At 43.2% G+C, this 19,600-nt stretch overlaps 1 protein-coding gene across 5 annotated transcripts in view; it reads right to left on the bottom strand.

The window, feature by feature from the left end:
• Positions 1 to 1,758: 1,758 nt before the first annotated feature.
• Positions 1,759 to 19,600, bottom strand: part of pak5 (p21 protein (Cdc42/Rac)-activated kinase 5) — a 38,463-nt gene continuing 20,621 nt past the window's right edge. For all 5 annotated transcript variants that reach the window (XM_039690243.2, XM_039690245.2, XM_089119001.1 and 2 more), the window contains 7 exons: positions 17,100 to 17,909; positions 12,693 to 13,241; positions 10,008 to 10,141; positions 5,350 to 5,476; positions 4,307 to 4,432; positions 3,652 to 3,786; positions 1,759 to 2,675 (listed from right to left, as the gene is read on the bottom strand). In XM_039690243.2, coding sequence (XP_039546177.1) covers positions 2,520 to 2,675; positions 3,652 to 3,786; positions 4,307 to 4,432; positions 5,350 to 5,476; positions 10,008 to 10,141; positions 12,693 to 13,241; positions 17,100 to 17,909 — 2,037 coding nt within the window. In that variant the 3' untranslated portion in view covers positions 1,759 to 2,519. The remainder of the gene's footprint in view (positions 2,676 to 3,651; positions 3,787 to 4,306; positions 4,433 to 5,349; positions 5,477 to 10,007; positions 10,142 to 12,692; positions 13,242 to 17,099; positions 17,910 to 19,600) is intronic.

Below are 19,600 nucleotides of genomic sequence, written 5' to 3'. Positions count from 1 at the left end.
GTAAATGCTACGTGGGATCTCGATATCTCAGCTCTGGAAGGGTCTAGAGACTCCATTTTTGCACTCAGGTCTAAGTCCCATGGCCCTCTTTAAGAGTCCAGAGTTTCAAGAAGATTGGAGAAACTTATTTTTTCGCGCCAAAAAAAAAAAAACGACAAGGGTAACACTGTCGTTTTTTTTTTAAGTCGAAATTTTGAGTTTCTCTGATCTTCTTGAAACTCGGGATTCTGGTAGAGGGCCATGAGACTTAGACCTGAGTGCAAAAATGGAGTCTCTAGACCCTTCCAGAGCTGAGATATTGAGATATTTATAATGGCGTAAATGCTACGTGGGATCTCAATATCTCAGCTCTGGAAGGGTCTAGAGACTCCATTTTTGCACTCAGGTCTAAGTCCCATGGCCCTCTTTAAGAGTCCAGAGTTTCAAGAAGATTGGAGAAACTTATTTTTTCGCGCCAAAAAAAAAAAAACGACAAGGGTAACACTGTCGTTTTTTTTTTAAGTCGAAATTTTGAGTTTCTCTGATCTTCTTGAAACTCGGGATTCTGGTAGAGGGCCATGAGACTTAGACCTGACTGCAAAAATGGAGTCTCTAGACCCTTCCAGAGCTGAGATATTGAGATCCCACGTAGCATTTATGCCATTATAAATATCTCGTGAATGCGTGAATGTTTATATAGTTGTTAAGGACCAGGACACTACATTTGGCTTTAAAAAGATTTTGTTAGAAATGTTCAGGAAATAAATCTGGTGTCCTCCACGGCTCACAGCAGCGCCATCTTTGATCGTGAGAGACGCTGTGAGGGATAGACATGCATCTCTTCAGTGGGGTATACTGCTATTTAATGTGCTTTTGGATTGTTCTGCTGACAAAACAATAATGTAAAAAATATCTTTACAAGAAATTTCAGTAGACAAAACAAAAATAAACTCCAGACAACATGAGCTGTGGAAAATCATCCCTGATGGAGGAGCATCACACCGCTTCACACAGTAAGTGTATCACTCAGTGTGGCGCTGCTCTGGATAAGGTCTACTGTCTCAGACAAACACGACAAGCTCACATCACGACCTCAGGACGGAACCAGCTCGAGCTCCTTCCACACACACATGTGAAAATATCTTATTCATATGGACTATTTTAGTTCTCATGTGTGAGTTTATATACCTCTAAATGAACAGCAGTCTGAACAGAAGTAGGCTGTTTAGTTTCGTGTCCTCTGTCTCACATCGGCGTTTCCAGCAGGAACATTCTCCCATAAATGTATTAAGATTTCTGAGTGCCTCATTTGTGGTAGTACAGTACATTACTGTCATCATATTCTTAAAAAAACATTATTACAAGAAAATAAAAAGATTTTTCACCAATCTGGCTTTTAGGATGTATTTGAAGACCTGCAGATGTTTGAGGAAAGGGAATCTGCAGAATCATGTTTTAAACAAGAGCTCCAGATATAACTCAAGCTGCAATAAACTTCAAATATACTGCTTTCATATTTATTACTGATCTTGATTAGTATGTCAGTGGAGTATATTAATAGTCATTCAGTTTTAATTTCAGAGAAGTTCTTTGGAGAAATGAAGGTAAAAGACACTGTGTGTGTGTGAGAGAGAGAGAGAGTGTGTGTGTGTGTGTGTGTGTGTGTGTGTGTGTGTGTGTGTGTGTGTGTGTGTGTGTGTGTGTGTGTGTGTGTGTGTGTGTGATTATAAGGGCGTAAAGCCAAGCAGAATGCTGATAAAACACATGATGGCACGTGGACACATTTGTGTTTTTTATTGAAAGCAGCTTTCAGTGACACACATGCGAGATCACGGTACAGAAGCAACATGGCGGCTGGATCTGTATATTTCTACAGGTGAAACACACGTTCATATTTACAGATCACAGTGACCAATGAGACACAGGTGAGACTAGAAAACACACGTGATCCATTATTGTGCCAAACACGGTAATATTGCTAGAGGTCGGATGAAGGAATGAAGTGTGGGTGATTTACACACATGAGCGACGGCAGACGGTGAGAATGAGATGGAAAAGGCCACACTACTGAGGAATCAGAAATCAATACAGCGTAGAAAACTCTGACGGCCGGCAGTATCTACAAATGCAGAATAAATAAATATATTCAGATTCATCTGTCTGCAACAGGGCGTTTAAATGACCATCTTCAAAAAAATTAAATATAAACAGTAGGAAAGTTTTTATTATTATTATTATTATTAATATTAACATTATTTTGCAGAAACTCAAGTTCTATGTAACACTGCCCATTTCACCATGGTAACAACACAACAAAAATACTGCTGTTTATCAAAACTGTACAAGTAAAACTTACAATTGCTCTAAAATAGTTAGCGTGAGAAGACGACAGTGAAAAAGACGCTTGTTGGTTAAGAGACTCTATCATGTGGCCCGACGGATCCGCCACGGGATCAACAGAACGCTAGCGGGCCGAGACGCAACCGCTCTTCTGTTCCGTTGATGATGAAAACGTCATGTGACTCCAGCATCATGTGACCTCAGCGGTGGCGGTAATGGCGCATCAGAGGAACGATGCAGGCCGGCGGCCCGGACAGCTTCAGGAACGGGTTCTGCAGGAGCTCGAGCGCTGATGCGCGCTGGGACGGCTCACGCACTAGCATCAGGTCCAGGAAGGCTCGCAGGACTGACGACACCTGAACCGGAACACACACCACAGAAGATGTTCAACACACACCTGACGTTACTTGATATAAAGTCACAATTGCGAGATATAAAGTCAGAATTGTGAGATATATAGTCCGAATTTTTCACCCACTATTTCTATAATGGCATAAATGCTTCATGGGATCTCAATATCTCAGCTCTGGAAGGGTCTAGAGCCTCCATTTTTGCACTCAGGTCTAAGTCTCATGGCCCTCTATCAGAATCCAGAGTTTCAAGAAGATCAGAGAAACTTATTTTTTCACGCCAAAAAAAAAACGACAGGGGTAACACTGTCGTTTTTTTTTTTAGGTCGAAATTTTGAGTTTCTCTGATCTTCTTGTTACTCTGGACTCTTATAGAGGGCCATGAGACTTAGACCTGAGTGCAAAAATGGAGGCTCTAGAGTCTAGACCCTTCCAGAGCTGAGATATTGAGATCCCACGTAGCATTTACGCCATTATAAATATCTCAATATCTCAGCTCTGGAAGGGTCTAGAGCCTCCATTTTTGCACTCACGTCTAAGTCCCATGGCCCTCTATCAGAATCCAGAGTTTCAAGAAGATTGGAGAAACAATTCTTTTTGCGTCAAAAAAAACGACAGCGGTACCACTGTCGTTTTTTTCGGGTCGAAATTTTGAGTTGCTCATCAGGATGTTTTCGCTCACATGTGTTACGTTTCCCCTTTTCAAGGTTAGTCTCGGGATTGAGGGGAACGTAACTGTAAATTTGATTTATTCTGAAAAGAAATTGTAACAGTAGCACAAAAAGGCTTCAGGAGGGGAACGGCTAAACCAACAAACCAAATGGAGTTTACCTAAGTTTTAGATCTATCTTACCTGTCACAAAGGAAAAGAAAATACAAAAAACCAATATGACTTCCTTGACTCCCGAACTTGACCAAAACCAGGAGAAAATTTAAAAAAAAACAGAAAAGGGCACCCTCCTTTATAAGTGCAACTAATCACCTTATGGGACTCTTTGAGTCGAGGCGGCAGGTTGTCCCGTATGCGTCTCATGGCCTGAAGAGGAGGCTCGTTGAAGTACGGAGGTTCTCCATCCACCATCTCAATCACCATGATGCCCAGAGACCAGATGTCCACCTACACACACATACACACACACGGGACAGCAGTGCCACCAAGTTAAGTCAAGTAAGTTTTTATTGTCATGTGTACAAGTTACCAAGTACAGTGAAAAACTTCACAGACTATAGACAGACCAAATACAATAAACCTCATTGCTATATAAACAAAAGAAATATACATACCCAGCAAACAATTTTGCATTTAAAAGACGTCTAATACACCTAACGACACTGATATCTTGTAGATATTATTGACATTGGCCAACCATCTCATGCGCTGCCTTGACAAAAACTACAATGAACCAGTTTTGACTATAAGTGGGCTACAAATAGCATAGAACATGTCAAAGAAATGAAAGCAAACACCTTGCAATAACTGTTGACTTTGCTATGATGTTATATCATAAATCTTGCAAGTTATTTTGGCAAAAAAACCAAATTGAAGGTTATTTTGGCTAGAAGTGTGCAACTCACCGGGTCTATAGTTAACCTACTCATAGCTGGACTATATCTTCATATAACTCATGAATGTGTACCTCAGTGCCGTAGGGTAATCGGGAGATGACCTCTGGAGCCATCCAGTACGGCGTTCCCACCAGAGACTTTCTCTTGGGAACCTCCTTAGACACTTGAGCACAGAAGCCGAAATCCGAGAGCTTGATCTGCGAGGGACGTATAGGACAATGCAAAGCTGATTAACCACTTATCACCCCTTCATTTGTCATGTTCTCTCAGCTAATTACAAGGTGGGAGACACGATTTAATTACTTGGGACTAGTGAAGTTGCTAATTATCCCTGATCACTTTTCTGTCCTCACGTTTATGTATGCAACTCTACAAACAGTCACATGTGGAGGAAGAGGATTCAGTACTTCACACGACTGCATGTCATGGGTTATATGAAGGGTTTGAAATGAACACCCGCAAAAATTGGGGTAAAAATCATCTCAAGTCAAGTATATTTATATAGCGCTTTTCACAATATAGATTGCATCAAAGCAGCTTCACAGTATCAATCAAATCCACATTTGGTGATCAAGGGTATTACTGATTGATAATTCATTTCAATATCCCCAACTGAGCAAGCCAGTTGGCGATATTCAAATTAAATCAAATCTGTGGCGATTAACGCTGTCAAATCACTAGCCAATTTGGCGTTACTTGTTATGTTTACTCATTTTGCTGGGGAAGTTCGTGTAGCCAAATCTGCGCAGATTTAGCGCAAATACTCATGAGTCATCGTGATATGTAAAATATAGCATATTGTGCAGAATCTGCTCATATCTGGCTTACTTGAACACACTCGTCACTACACTACAAATAATGGTGCGCTATTTCGACGAGATTAAAGATTAAAAAGCATTCGGTTAACAGATAAAAGACATTTTTATGTTCTTTAGTTTGAATAAGAAACTAATGTATAAAATCATAATTTTATTTTATATAAATATATAAATATATATTTGGCTAGTAGAAGTTTTGAATCGCCGGTAACTTAAAACTTTAGTAGCCAAATTGGTCGGTGAAAGAAAAGTTCATTTTAAACCCTGGTTATATGTTCTTATATTATTCTACTCACGCGTCCGTCACTGGTGAGCAGGATGGAGTCGCTCTTGATGTCTCGGTGGATGACACCCTGTGTGTGGAGGTACGACAGCGCCTTCAACACCGACAGGCAGACGGTGGCAATCTGCTCCTCGTTCATCCTGTGAACCAAACACAGAACATCGGATCAGAACAACTCCTCAAAACATCTCCTGAACATCTCCTGAACATCAGAACATCTCTTAAACATCAGAACATCACATTAACATCTCCTGAACATCTGACCAGAACAACTCCTCAGAACATCTCCTGAACATCAGAACATCATATTAACATCTCCTAAACATCTCCTGGAAATCTCCTGAACATCTAATCAGAACATCTCCTAAACATCAAATCAGAACATCTCCTGAACATCTCAACATCTCCTGAACATCACCTTAACATCTCCTGAACATCACCTTAACATCTCCTGAACATCTCCAGAACATCACCTTAACATCTCCTGAACATCTCCTGAACATCAGAACATCTCTTAAACATCAGAACATCACATTAACATCTCCTGAACATCTGATCAGAACAACTCCTCAGAACATCTCCTGAACATCAGAACATCATATTAACATCTCCTAAACATCTCCTGAACATCAGAATATCATATTAACATCTCCTGAAAATCACCAGAACATCTCCTGAACATCAGAACATCATATTAACATCTCCTGAACATCTCCTGGACATCTCCTGAACATCTAATCAGAACATCTAATCAGAACATCTCCTGAACATCTCCTGAACATCACCTTAACATCTCCTGAACCTCTAATCAGAACATCTCCTGAACATCTCCTGAACATCTAATCAGAACATCTCCTGAACATCTCCTGAACATCAGAACATCATATTAACATTTCCTGAATATCTCCTGGACATCTCCTGAACATCTAATCAGAACATCTCCTGAGTATCACCTTAACATCTCCTGAACATCTAATCAGAACATCTCCTGAACATCATCTGATCAGAACAACTCCTCAGAACATCTCCTGAACATCAGAACATCATATTAACATCTCCTGAACATCCAAACATCATATTAACATCTCCTGAACATCTCCTGAACATCAGAACATCATATTAACATTTCCTGAACATCTCCTGAACATTGGAACATCATTTTAACATCAGAACATCTCCTGAACATCAGAACATCTCCTGAACATCTCCTGGACATCTCCTGGACATCTCCTGAACATCTCCTGGACATCTCTTGAACATCTTCTGGACATCTCCTGAACATCTCCTGGACATCTCCTGAACATCTCCTGAACATCTCCTGAACATCTCCTGGACGTCTCCTGAACATCTCCTGGACATCTCCTGAACATCTCCTGGACATCTCCTGAACATCTCCTGAACATCTCCTGGACATTTCCTGGGCATCTCCTGAACATCTCCTGAACATCTCCTGGACATCTCCTGAACATCTCCTGAACATTTCCTGGGCATCTCCTGAACATCTCCTGGACATCTCCTGGACATCTCCTGAACATCTCCTGGACATCCCCTGGACATCTCCTGAACATCTCCTGAACATCTCCTGGACATCTCCTGAACATCTCCTGGACATCTCCTGAACATCTCCTGGACATTTCCTGGGCATCTCCTGAACATCTCCTGGACATCTCCTGGACATCTCCTGAACATCTCCTGGACATCTCCTGAACATCTCCTGGACATCTCCTGAACATCTCCTGGACATCTCCTGGACATCTCCTGAACATCTCCTGAACGTCTCCTGGACATCTCCTGAACATCTCCTGAACATCTCCTGAACATCTCCTGGACATCTCCTGAACATCTCCTGGACATCTCCTGAACATCTCCTGGACATCTCCTGAACATCTCCTGGACATCTCCTGGACATTTCCTGGGCATCTCCTGAACATCTCCTGGACATCTCCTGGACATCTCCTGAACATCTCCTGAACATCTCCTGGACATCTCCTGGACATCTCCTGAACATCTCCTGAGCATCTCCTGAACATCTCCTGGACATCTCCTGGACATCTCCTGAACATCTCCTGGACATCTCCTGAACATCTCCTGGACATCTCCTGAACATCTCCTGGACATCTCCTGGACATTTCCTGGGCATCTCCTGGACATCTCCTGGACATCTCCTGGACATTTCCTGGGCATCTCCTGAACATCTCCTGGACATCTCCTGAACATCTCCTGGACATCTCCTGGACATCTCCTGAACATCTCCTGAGCATCTCCTGAACATCTCCTGGACATCTCCTGAACATCTCCTGGGCATCTCCTGGACATCTCCTGAACATCTCCTGAACATCTCCTGGGCATCTCCTGAACATCTCCTGAACATCTCCTGGGCATCTCCTGAACATCTCCTGAACATCTCCTGAACATCACCTTAACATCAACATCTAATCAGAACATCTCCTGAACATCAGAACATTATATTAACATCAGAACATCTCCTGAACATCAGAACATCTCCTGAACATCTCCTGAACATCGGCTGGACATCTCCTGAACATCACGTTAATATCAACATCTAATCAGACCATCTCCTGAATATCTCCTGAACATCTAATCAGAACATCTCCTGAAGATCTCCTGAATATCTCAGATTCATCTTTTCTCAGTTTGTAGAAGTAAATCAGTGTAATTTCAGTACGGCTAAACAAGAAGCATTTATTATCCCAGATTCAGGTTTAGCAGCGGCACTGAGTAACTAACCTGATCTCTCTCTCACACACACACACACACACACACACACAGAGCGGTTTGAGTTTGTTTTGATGATCAGAGCATGACACGCCTCATAAGCTCAGCTGTGATTGGATGATCATGTTTAGCTCCAGGCCTTCAGTGTGTTTGACAGAAACAGTGTCACGTGAGTGACTGAACAACAGTGGCCTTACCAGGGTGAAAAGGATCCAACAGTAGCTTATTTTTCTACATATTCCTTCTTATAATTTCCGTCTCATTACTAATGCATTAACTAACATTAACCTACAATCAGCAACACATTTGTTAGAGTATTCATGAGTCACTAAAATTAGTTAAATAATTGTATTTAAAAAATCAGCTATTCATTATTTTTTTGTGTGGTGCTCTCGTGTTCAAATCCGAAACAACTTTTGATTTAAATTATAATTCTAAATCATTTCATTTTAATGTACTGGTAAATTTAGAAATTAACATAAATTAAGAAATAATATTATAATATGGTGTAATATTGTGTGATATCATTTAAATGATTCAATTTAATTTAAAATACATAATGTTTGCATTTATCATGTGCTTCAATCCAAAGTCATTTAAAAAAGATCAAGATTTATTCATGTTTGGTTAAATTAGTTGGAATTTTATAAAATTATTTAACTCTTTGTTGTTAGTTAATATTAGCTCAAATCCATGAAATAATATTAACAGACACAACATTTGATTTTAAAAAAGTATGAGTAAATGTTAAGATTAATATTTGCTAAGATTAATAGATCATTAATGTTAACTAATGCAGTTATCTAATGTTAACTATCTTGTTTTACTCTTTTTAGCTACTATTTATTTATTTATTTTGTTAGTTAGGTTTAGTTTTATTCTGAATATCAGTGTGTATAAATCATGCGTGTGGTTTTGTAGACAGAAGCGTCCTTCATGCAGCCCCGTCAGAGTAATTACAAACACTCCCGTTTGTGCATTAGTGTTGAGAATAAGTGTGTTCAGTGTTGAGGAGTGTGTGTGTGTGTGTGTGTGTGTGTGTGCATGTGTTCAGCCCCAGGCGAGACAGATGAGCAGTGAGTGTGTGTGTGTGTGTGTGTGTGTGTGAGCATGCGACAGCTGGGCCTCGTTCATGCTCCGCAGACGCCAGAGTCCCATTCGCACAGCAGACTTTGCTCTGTTCCGAGTGTGTGTGTGTGTGTGAGTACATGTGAGTGTGTGGGTTTAAGGTCTAACACATAGATATATATATATATAAATATATAAATATATATGCACTGTATGTATGTATATACAGTATGTATATATATATATATGTGTGTGTGTGTGTGTGTGTGTGTGTGCATACAAATATACACACACACACGTACATATTTATAAAGGGATACACATGTATATCAGTATATGCAAACATTTCTGTGTGTTAAAGCTTATCTTAGCATCCCACTGTGAGTGTCACGTGATGTGTGTGTTGATCTGCGTGTCGATCAGTCTCAGCACACACTCTCCATTAGCGTCTCCAGCAGGACCAGAATAAAGCGACTCAGACTCGTGGAGAGTGTGTTGGGGATGGAAGCGTACCTCCTCTGAAAGTGTGCAATTACCGTCCGACTTCGAACTGACGAACAACGCCAATTACTGTAATTATGCTGATGCTTCGTGAAGCACAGGCAGCGCTTAAAACACTAACTTTCACAATCATAAATCATCACTGGACTACAGTCTCCAGCAGAAACATTCATCTCCTGAAACTCAATGATGATGCCTAGTGTGTGTATAATCAGCACATTAAATCCCTCACAGATGAAGCTGCTTTATCTCACTCCATTCTTTCCTTCCTGAATCTGAATCTCGATGAACTCGAAGCAAAAGATCAATGATTCAAATCAATGGGTGTAAAACAGAGGATCTGATTGGACGAATCGCTCCTCTTACCTCGTATGCGTGACGATGTCGGTCAAAGCTCCGCCCTCCAGGAACTCCATCACTACCCAGAGTTCATCGCTGACCAGATAACTGTTGTACATGTCCACCACGTTCTCGTGATGGTAGTCTCTCATGATGACCACCTGCGGTCAGACATCAGACGTGATTACAGCAAAAGCTGATCTTCAGATATGTGCAGAGTGTGTTTCGGAGTGTGTTTCGGAGTGTGTTTCGGAGTGTGTTTCGGAGTGTGTTTCAGAGTGTGTTTCGGAGTGTGTTTCAGAGTGTGTTTCGGAGTGTGTTTCAGAGTGTGTTTCAGAGTGTGTTTCGGAGTGTGTTTCGGAGTGTGTTTCAGAGTGTGTTTCTGAGTGTGTTTCGGAGTGTGTTTCGGAGTGTGTTTCGGAGTGTGTTTCAGAGTGTGTTTCGGAGTGTGTTTCGGAGTGAGTTTCAGAGTGTGTTTTGGAGTGTGTTTCGGAGTGTGTTTCAGAGTGTGTTTCGGAGTGTGTTTCAGAGTGTGTTTCGGAGTGTGTTTCGGAGTGTGTTTCGGAGTGTGTTTCTGAGTGTGTTTCGGAGTGTGTTTCAGAGTGTGTTTCGGAGTGTGTTTCGGAGTGTGTTTCGGAGTGTGTTTCTGAGTGTGTTTCGGAGTGTGTTTCGGAGTGTGTTTCGGAGTGTGTTTCAGAGTGTGTTTCGGAGTGTGTTTCGGAGTGAGTTTCAGAGTGTGTTTTGGAGTGTGTTTCGGAGTGTGTTTCAGAGTGTGTTTCGGAGTGTGTTTCAGAGTGTGTTTCAGAGTGTGTTTCGGAGTGTGTTTCAGAGTGTGTTTCGGAGTGTGTTTCGGAGTGTGTTTCAGAGTGTGTTTCGGAGTGTGTTTCAGAGTGTGTTTCAGAGTGTGTTTCGGAGTGTGTTTCAGAGTGTGTTTCGGAGTGTGTTTCAGAGTGTGTTTCAGAGTGTGTTTCGGAGTGTGTTTCGGCGTGTGTTTTGGAGTGTTTTTCAGAGTGTGTTTCAGAGTGTGTTTCAGAGTGTGTTTCAGAGTGTGTTTCGGAGTGTGTTTCAGAGTGTGTTTCAGAGTGTGTTTCGGAGTGTGTTTCGGAGTGTGTTTCGGAGTGTGTTTCGGAGTGTGTTTCAGAGTGTGTTTCGGAGTGTGTTTCGGAGTGTGTTTCGGAGTGTGTTTCTGAGTGTGTTTCGGAGTGTGTTTCGGAGTGTGTTTCGGAGTGTGTTTCAGAGTGTGTTTCGGAGTGTGTTTCGGAGTGAGTTTCAGAGTGTGTTTTGGAGTGTGTTTCGGAGTGTGTTTCAGAGTGTGTTTCGGAGTGTGTTTCAGAGTGTGTTTCGGAGTGTGTTTCGGAGTGTGTTTCAGAGTGTGTTTCGGAGTGTGTTTCGGAGTGTGTTTCAGAGTGTGTTTCGGAGTGTGTTTCAGAGTGTGTTTCGGAGTGTGTTTCGGAGTGTGTTTCAGAGTGTGTTTCGGAGTGTGTTTCAGAGTGTGTTTCGGAGTGTGTTTCAGAGTGTGTTTCGGAGTGTGTTTCAGAGTGTGTTTCAGAGTGTGTTTCGGAGTGTGTTTCAGAGTGTGTTTCAGAGTGTGTTTCGGAGTGTGTTTCAGAGTGTGTTTCGGAGTGTGTTTCGGCGTGTGTTTTGGAGTGTTTTTCAGAGTGTGTTTCAGAGTGTGTTTCAGAGTGTGTTTCAGAGTGTGTTTCGGAGTGTGTTTCAGAGTGTGTTTCAGAGTGTGTTTCGGAGTGTGTTTCGGAGTGTGTTTCTGAGTGTGTTTCAGAGTGTGTTTCAGAGTGTGTTTCGGAGTGTGTTTCAGAGTGTGTTTCAGAGTGTGTTTCAGAGTGTGTTTCAGAGTGTGTTTCGAAGTGTGTTTCGGAGTGTGTTTCGGAGTGTGTTTCGAAGTGTGTTTCGGAGTGTGTTTCGGCGTGTGTTTTGGAGTGTGTTTCAGAGTGTGTTTCGGAGTGTGTTTCAGAGTGTGTTTCAGAGTGTGTTTCAGAGTGTGTTTCAGAGTGTGTTTCAGAGTGTGTTTCGGAGTGTGTTTCGGAGTGTGTTTCTGAGTGTGTTTCAGAGTGTGTTTCAGAGTGTGTTTCGGAGTGTGTTTCAGAGTGTGTTTCAGAGTGTGTTTCAGAGTGTGTTTCAGAGTGTGTTTCGAAGTGTGTTTCGGAGTGTGTTTCGGAGTGTGTTTCAGAGTGTGTTTCGGAGTGTGTTTCAGAGTGTGTTTCAGAGTGTGTTTCGGAGTGTGTTTCGGAGTGTGTTTCGGAGTGTGTTTCGGAGTGTGTTTCAGAGTGTGTTTCAGAGTGTGTTTCGGAGTGTGTTTCAGAGTGTGTTTCGGAGTGTGTTTCAGAGTGTGTTTCGGAGTGTGTTTCTGAGTGTGTTTCAGAGTGTGTTTCAGAGTGTGTTTCGAAGTGTGTTTCGGAGTGTGTTTCAGAGTGTGTTTCGGAGTGTGTTTCAGAGTGTGTTTCGGAGTGTGTTTCGGAGTGTGTTTCAGAGTGTGTTTCGGAGTGTGTTTCAGAGTGTGTTTTGGCAGTGTGTTCATTCACAAGCCAGCAGCCCGTGACCCATCCGTGTTGATTTGCAAACCACAACCAATCAAATCAAATCAAAGTGCACTGTAATATATATATATATATAAATCAGAAAACCTTTGGCCAAATTGAGCAGCACTACGAACGAGCAGGGGTTTTTCCATAATTGCAAATAAAGGTTTGTGCTCACCTCATTGAACAGGAGCTCTCGTCGCTGCTGCTTCCTCAGGTCCATCTTCTTCACGGCCACCTGCTTCCCGCTGTGCTTCTCCGTGGCAATGCACACGATCCCTGTGGATCCCTCTCCGATCTTCAGGAAGTTGTCGAGATACTCGCGCGGGTCTCCGGGGTTCACCACCAGCTGGAGCGCGGCCCGGAACTGTTCGTGGGACACCCTGGAGGGGGGCGTCTCGGAGCTGGAGCCCCAGCTGGGAGGAGGGTAGGCTCCAGGAGGGGTGTAGGGCGAGGAGGGCTGGGAGAGCGAGAGCGCCCCCTGGGGGGTGTAGGGAGGACTGGGCTGGGAGAGCGAGAGCGCCCCCTGGGGGGTGTAGGGAGGACTGGGCTGGGACGGCGGGTGCTGGTATGGAGACGGCTTGTAGTGGAAGGGCGGCGGGTACTGGAAACCGGCCGGGTACGAGGGCTTGCCGTGGCTCTGAGGTAGTTTGAAGGGAACACGTGGATACGACTCGCCCAACGGCACCTGCGGACTCCCGTCCCGAGCGACTCGCTCGTAGTCGCCCTGTTCGATTCAAACAACACACGTTAGCAGTGAACAATACAAACTCATAGATAGGATTGGGATCGAATCCTTGTTGTAAAATTTGAATTTGGATTCCTCTGTGAACATTTCAATATGACTTTAAACCATTCAAGCGCGAGAAGCTCTTTTTTAATGTTTTCGTTTGCATCAGTTCATATTGGACCTGTGCGGTTCTTAAAGTGACAGCACTAATATTCCTGCCGTCTCGATAATAACACTAATCACACAACAGAAGACTAAGGGAGAATTAATATGTTTTTGAATAACTTTTCTAACAATATTTGTAATGTATTTTATTTAAAGTTTCTTGTGTAAGTGTTCTCTAAACTGTCGATTTGTGTTCATGATATTCAGCTACAATTGAATGTTTAACAATGAGTCTAAATGTGAATGATATCTTTTTTTTTTTACTTTATCGGAATCAAATTTAGGAATCGATAAGCAGAATTGAAATCGGAATCGTCAACATTGAAACGATACCCAGCCCTACTCATAGAGGAGAAGAACGAGCTCGTGACTCAGGCTGGACCGGCTCATTCATCACAGGGATGCTGTCTACTGAGGGAACACCTCTCAAACTGGAGCTCAATGTCACAGCGGGACGACATCTTAAATCACACTTAACCTGGATTCAGAAATCATGGAGTCATGTACAAACCCGCCGAATCTGATCATTCAAGAAACCTTTCATTTTTTTGTGGAATCCATGATACACAACCATGCATATAATTTGGGGTAATTTTTAATAATCAAGGAATTGATTTTAAAGCCATTTATAATGTAACAAAAGATTCTATTTCAGATAAATGTTGTTCTTTTGAACTTTCTATTCATCAAAGAAAAATCTAATGTGTCACAGACTGTTTTCAACTCTGATAATAATCATAAATGTTTGCTGATCATCAGCTCCTCATATTATAGATCATGTGACACTGAAGACTGGAGTAATGATGCTGAAAATTACAGGAATAAATTATAATTTACTATATTTTCACATAGAAAACAGATGATTTACATTAGAATATATTTTACTGTTTTTACTGTATTTTTTTAATCAAATAAATGCAGTTTTGTGGAGTAGAAGAAACTCAAAAAACATTAAACAATCTTAATTATTCCAGACTTGTTGACTATACATATATGGAACTGAGTCAAAGAGACCTTTTCAGCACGAATAAAAATTTTTTTTAAACCGCGACCGCCTCATGTGATTGTAATAAAGCAGAGATCCTCACGCGCTCTCGTCCTCCACGTCACACGATCTGCAGGGTCACGGTGGGCGGCAGATTGAATTATTCCCACCCCGCCCAGAACACAAAAAGATGACACGACACGGATCGTCTTCTAACCGCCTCGTGATGAGGAAGCCGGCGCCGTGTAATTACGTCGCTGGACTAGTTTAATCAATCATCCCGGCGAGGGTGTTTATGGGCCGGAGAAGTCCCGAGACCCCCTTTCCCAACCGGCACCGCTGGCTGATCCATGTTCGTTAAATGCACATTAATCTGAATTTGGCAGCGTAATCAAGAACCCAACTGGAGTGTGAAATTGAATTCTGTGGTGGAGCAGCGCACCACGGCGTTTATGCAAGGCCTGCAGAAAAGGAAGGTGCCACAACATCAGTTCATCACAGTGAGTGTGTGCGTGCCCGAGTCCCCGAGCTGTCGGCCTCTAACGGCCCGCCGTCCCCGACAGCGCCAGCAAAGCGCTTGGCTCGCTGAAAGTGACCGAGTCGAGGTGAATGAGAAAGAAAGAGGTTCATTATGACGTCGGTGAGCCGAGACCGATGGGAATGTGCTGAACGCCCCGAAACACGTCGTACGGCAAATCACACACTCGATACAGGACACGTACAGTAAAACGTCCCTGAATCGCTCTCTAATGCGACCCTGTGTGTAAATGAACAATATCTGACCCCGAAAATCAACAGAAATGAAGCCTGATTGAGGAACTTTTGTTGACAATAAGGCACAAAAATGACAATAATTGATTAACATTATGAAATATATATAAACTGAATTTAAGCTTTTTAAATTAAATTACTGTTCATGACAGTTAGTGTCATCAAAGTTCATGAAACATGCATCATTTTCTTATTCATTATGTTAAGTGGCTTCATTAGTCGAGGACACTTAATATTCAGCAGCGTTACTGATCTGACGAACTGAGCTGATGATGACATCTCTGTTTTCTACAGAACTGCTGTACAGATGAAATTAACTAAAGTAATAATTAATCTTTCCATCGGAACTGAGATCAGCTGAACAGCACCCTGTGACACTGAATCTGCATTGTAGAGCTTTAGAAATAAAGATGGCTTGATTTGACATGATATGATACGGACATCTGTGATTCAGACTTAATAAAAAACAATATGTAATTTTGTTTTGTTAACAAATCTTGCAAATTCTGCCATTTAAGTTGCAATAGGAATTATCGAGAAAGCGGCTAGTGCACTTCTTTGGCAATATGAGTGAATTAAAAGGAGACACATGAAGGTCCGGGGTGAGCCGCCGCCGTTATCGGGAGATTGCTACCGTTCCATTAATTGATTCCTGCGCCGCTGTCGTGAGTGATTCCGTGTCTCCGCCGGCCGCGCTCTCTTCACGGGAGAGTAGATTAAGAACTGACACGAGATCCATCACCGCGCCGCGATGCGACCTGGGAGATAACACACAGCCCGCGGGTGAGAGTCTGCAGGACGTCCAACCTTTAATTCTACACCGCGCTGGGAAGCTGCCATTGGGAACAATGCGGCATTTATACGGGAAGCACGTGAACTGAGCACTGACGCAGTGTAAAAGCATCTGCAGAATAAATGCATGTGCTCCTCAATGATTATTGGGCAAATGTGCTGCCACGATATGTTGCATTATTCTCCTGTTATCTCTGTAAAGCTGCTTTGAAACAATATTCATTGTAAAAAAGAGCTATATAAATAAAGGTGACTTTTAATCCAAAATCAGCCCAGAAACGATCTCTGAGGAGACAAGCCACATTTGACTAAAGGTTTTGTTTTAAAATGTCATGTAATATTGAGATATGAGATGTATGAGATGAGAAGTGCATAATGAGCAAAATCTGAACGCGTCTCATATTTGAGGAAATATTGCATCTTCCTGTTTATTACAGTGAAGCTGCTTTGAAAGTCGAGTCTCCTTCATCTATACAGCACTTTAACAATAGGCAAGAGTTTCACAGCAGCGTTACAGTGCTAACACGAGATTACAGTCACAGAGAGAGTTTCGGCTTTACAGCAGATCTAGAATAAAGTTATCGTCCAGATAAAGTTAGTTTAGATTGATTCACTTCCGTTCACTAAAGATCATTAGTGATTAACTCAGCGCCCGCTAACACGACACCACTAACACGACGCCGCTAACACGACGGCGCTCACACGACGCTGCTAACACGATGCCGCTAACACGACGACCGCTAACACGACGCCGCTAACACGACGCCGCTAACACGACGCCGCTAACACGACGCCGCTAACACGACGCCGCTAACATGACGCCGCTAACACGACGCCGCTAACACGACGCCGCTAACATGACGCCGCTAACACGACACCGCTAACACGACACCGCTAACAGAACACAGAAACTGTAATGTGTTCATCCACACACAGCGTTTGGGGCTCAAGAGCGTAAACTGTGAAACGGATCCAAGGTGCAAGTTTTAAATTTACAGAAAAAACGGGTTTTGCATCGAGAACACAAACTTGCACACTATATGCATACGCGGAAATAAAGATTTGTGTCATTTTGATGCCCCTGAGAGGAAAAACGTGTCATCGTTAGCATCTGTTCATCGGGACGCCGAGCTCCTCTTTACCTTGCTTATGACGATCGCAGACGTGTTCTCCGACAGTCTCGGGTACGTGTACGAGCTGTACGACCCCTGCGGCGCCGCTTTGAACGCGCTGATCCCGTACGGCACGCTTGGCTCCTGCAGACCAGAACCGGACCGGGAGCGCTGCCGGATCGCCGGCTGAGGGCTCGTCTGGCTGATGTACGAGGACTTGGGCCTCTTGTCGTAGTCCTCTCTCAGTCCCGCTCCGTATCCCCAGTCTCCGTCTGGGTAGGTCATCTGCTCGCTGTGGATGGAGACCCGAGACGGGGTTCCCAGCGGCTGTTCCCGGTAGTCCTGACTGGATCCGCCCAGAGAGGCCCGGTAGTATTCCCTCCGGCCGCCCATGGCCATCTCGTCGTTGGACAGACGCATCTTGCTCTCCAGGTAGGCGTGGTAGTCCGGAGGCATCTTGGCATAGTCTGAAGACTTCTGCGGCATAGCGTCGGGGTAGAAGGGACTCCGGATGGGGTGGCCGTTCTGTTTGAGGGAGAAGCGGTAGTGCCGTCCGACCGGCCACTCCCCGTCATGGAGCCGGTACGGGTCAAGCGAGAAGTCCTTACTGCTATCCAGATCGCAGGAGAAACGGCCATAATAGTGTCCGAAGCCGTTCTCCTCGGGGCCGCCGGTGTTGGACGTGGACGCAGACGCTGGTTTGCTTCCGCCGGCCTGATGCGGTCCAGGGGGACTCTCTTTCCTCAGGGAGTTGGAGCGGGTCACGGAGATGCTGTCGAACTCCTCCAACAGGCCGTTAATGGAGGCGTCCTTGGGCGGTCGGCTCCCGCGGACGATGGTCTGCAAAGAGAAGGCAGGAGAGTCAGTGAGAGACTCGAAGGTCCAGGCCTGAGCATTTCACCACATCGTGCTATATTTTGACAGAGTCAAACAGCAGTGGGAGTGCGATCAGAAGACGTTTGGCAGCCGTTCTCTCACGAGCACAGCCTGAATAAATCACAGCATTGCTCATCTCATCCCACTGCCACTTAAGCGTTGCATGGCACAGCTGTGTTGTGACTCACTGCGGAATACAACTCTGAAACAGACCCAAAATATATGAGTGGCATAAGCTGAAAGGCCTAACGGAAGGATTTTCCCAACTTCCCCTCTCGATAGTCATCCAAACCAAATTAAGAAAAACAGACATTAGATCAATCTTTTCATCGTTTCTATACAGTACAACACAGGTGAAACCAATCCCACAGATGCAGATCACACTCTTTCACACCGCAGCGACTGCAAAGCAACACACTCGAGATACTCTGAGACCTCATAGCAACAGTGACATGTTAAAACGTGCGTTAAATAGTGAAATATTAACAGAGTCAGACTATATTTCAGTGGTTCCTATAGAGCGCAGAGAGGCGTTTAACTTACACTGCAGTCATACTTTATCATTAAAGGACAACACTTGCCCCATAGATTTATCTTCCAGCGCATTTTTTACCTTTATGAATAACTTTATAAAATAAATAACGTTTTACTTTAAAAAGAAATTTTCAATAGTGAGATATGCAATAATGGTAAAAACGAAGTGATACTTTAAAATATTCACCTAAAACCGCCAGTAGGTGGCGATAAGTGACCGTCTTAACAAGCGAGTCATCAAATCATGAATGACTGACTCATGATTCGTTCAAAGCTGCAGAATTGTTCACGAAACACCGATGTGTGCTGTAGTTCTGCTGTGTCCTTCGTTGAAACTATTCTTTCGAGGCAAAATAGAGTAAATGCTGAAAGTACTGTGTTTAAAATGCATGTTCCGTTTGTTGAACTGTTGTATAATCATCAATCTCACTTTTGCAATCGTGTGGATATTTGGGAACAATTGCATTCTTGCTCGTTATCAACATTAAATACACAGACTGATCTCATGAAGTAGCGTGTGCATGACACGGCAATTCGTATTTCCATTTTTGGCGTGCTATCAAGACGCATAATCGCTTTTCAGCGTGTTTATGAACGCCGTTGACTTAACGTTATAACTGTATATATAAATATATGACTTACCTCAACCCCGTCCCTAAACCTAACGTCACTGGGGTTAATGGCATTTATGTCTGTTCCCTTACCATCCTAGGAAAAAAAAGATCGCTCCCTAGATGTAGATCTACGTTTTGCTTCGTTTCGCGCGGACATTTGACGGCGTGTACAAACACACAGAATCACTCGGACCTTAATGGCGTAGACATACACGCATACATGCGGATAGCTTAAAATGCGTAGAGATAACACGCCACTTGACTCGAAAGTGGCGTGTATATTTACGCAAAAGTCATGATGTCATAAATAAATCTCAATCCACTCTGTGTCTGTATTTATTCTTCATATGAGTACGTGCTATTCCCCACTTTTACAAAGGTGCATTATCGAGAGCTGATGTAGCGCAATTTACTAAGGCAGCAATACTTTCAATACAGCAATGGATTCAGTCCATTCTCACCACAAAAGATGTGGTCATTTGATTTGATGTCATTTATTTACGCTAT

Source organism: Pimephales promelas, chromosome 13 (genome assembly GCF_988280905.1).
Source record: "Pimephales promelas chromosome 13, fPimPro1.hap1.1, whole genome shotgun sequence".
Taxonomy (NCBI): domain Eukaryota; kingdom Metazoa; phylum Chordata; class Actinopteri; order Cypriniformes; family Leuciscidae; genus Pimephales; species Pimephales promelas.
The sequence above is the reverse complement of the archived record's forward strand: the minus strand, read 5'-3'. Positions and strand labels throughout refer to the sequence as shown.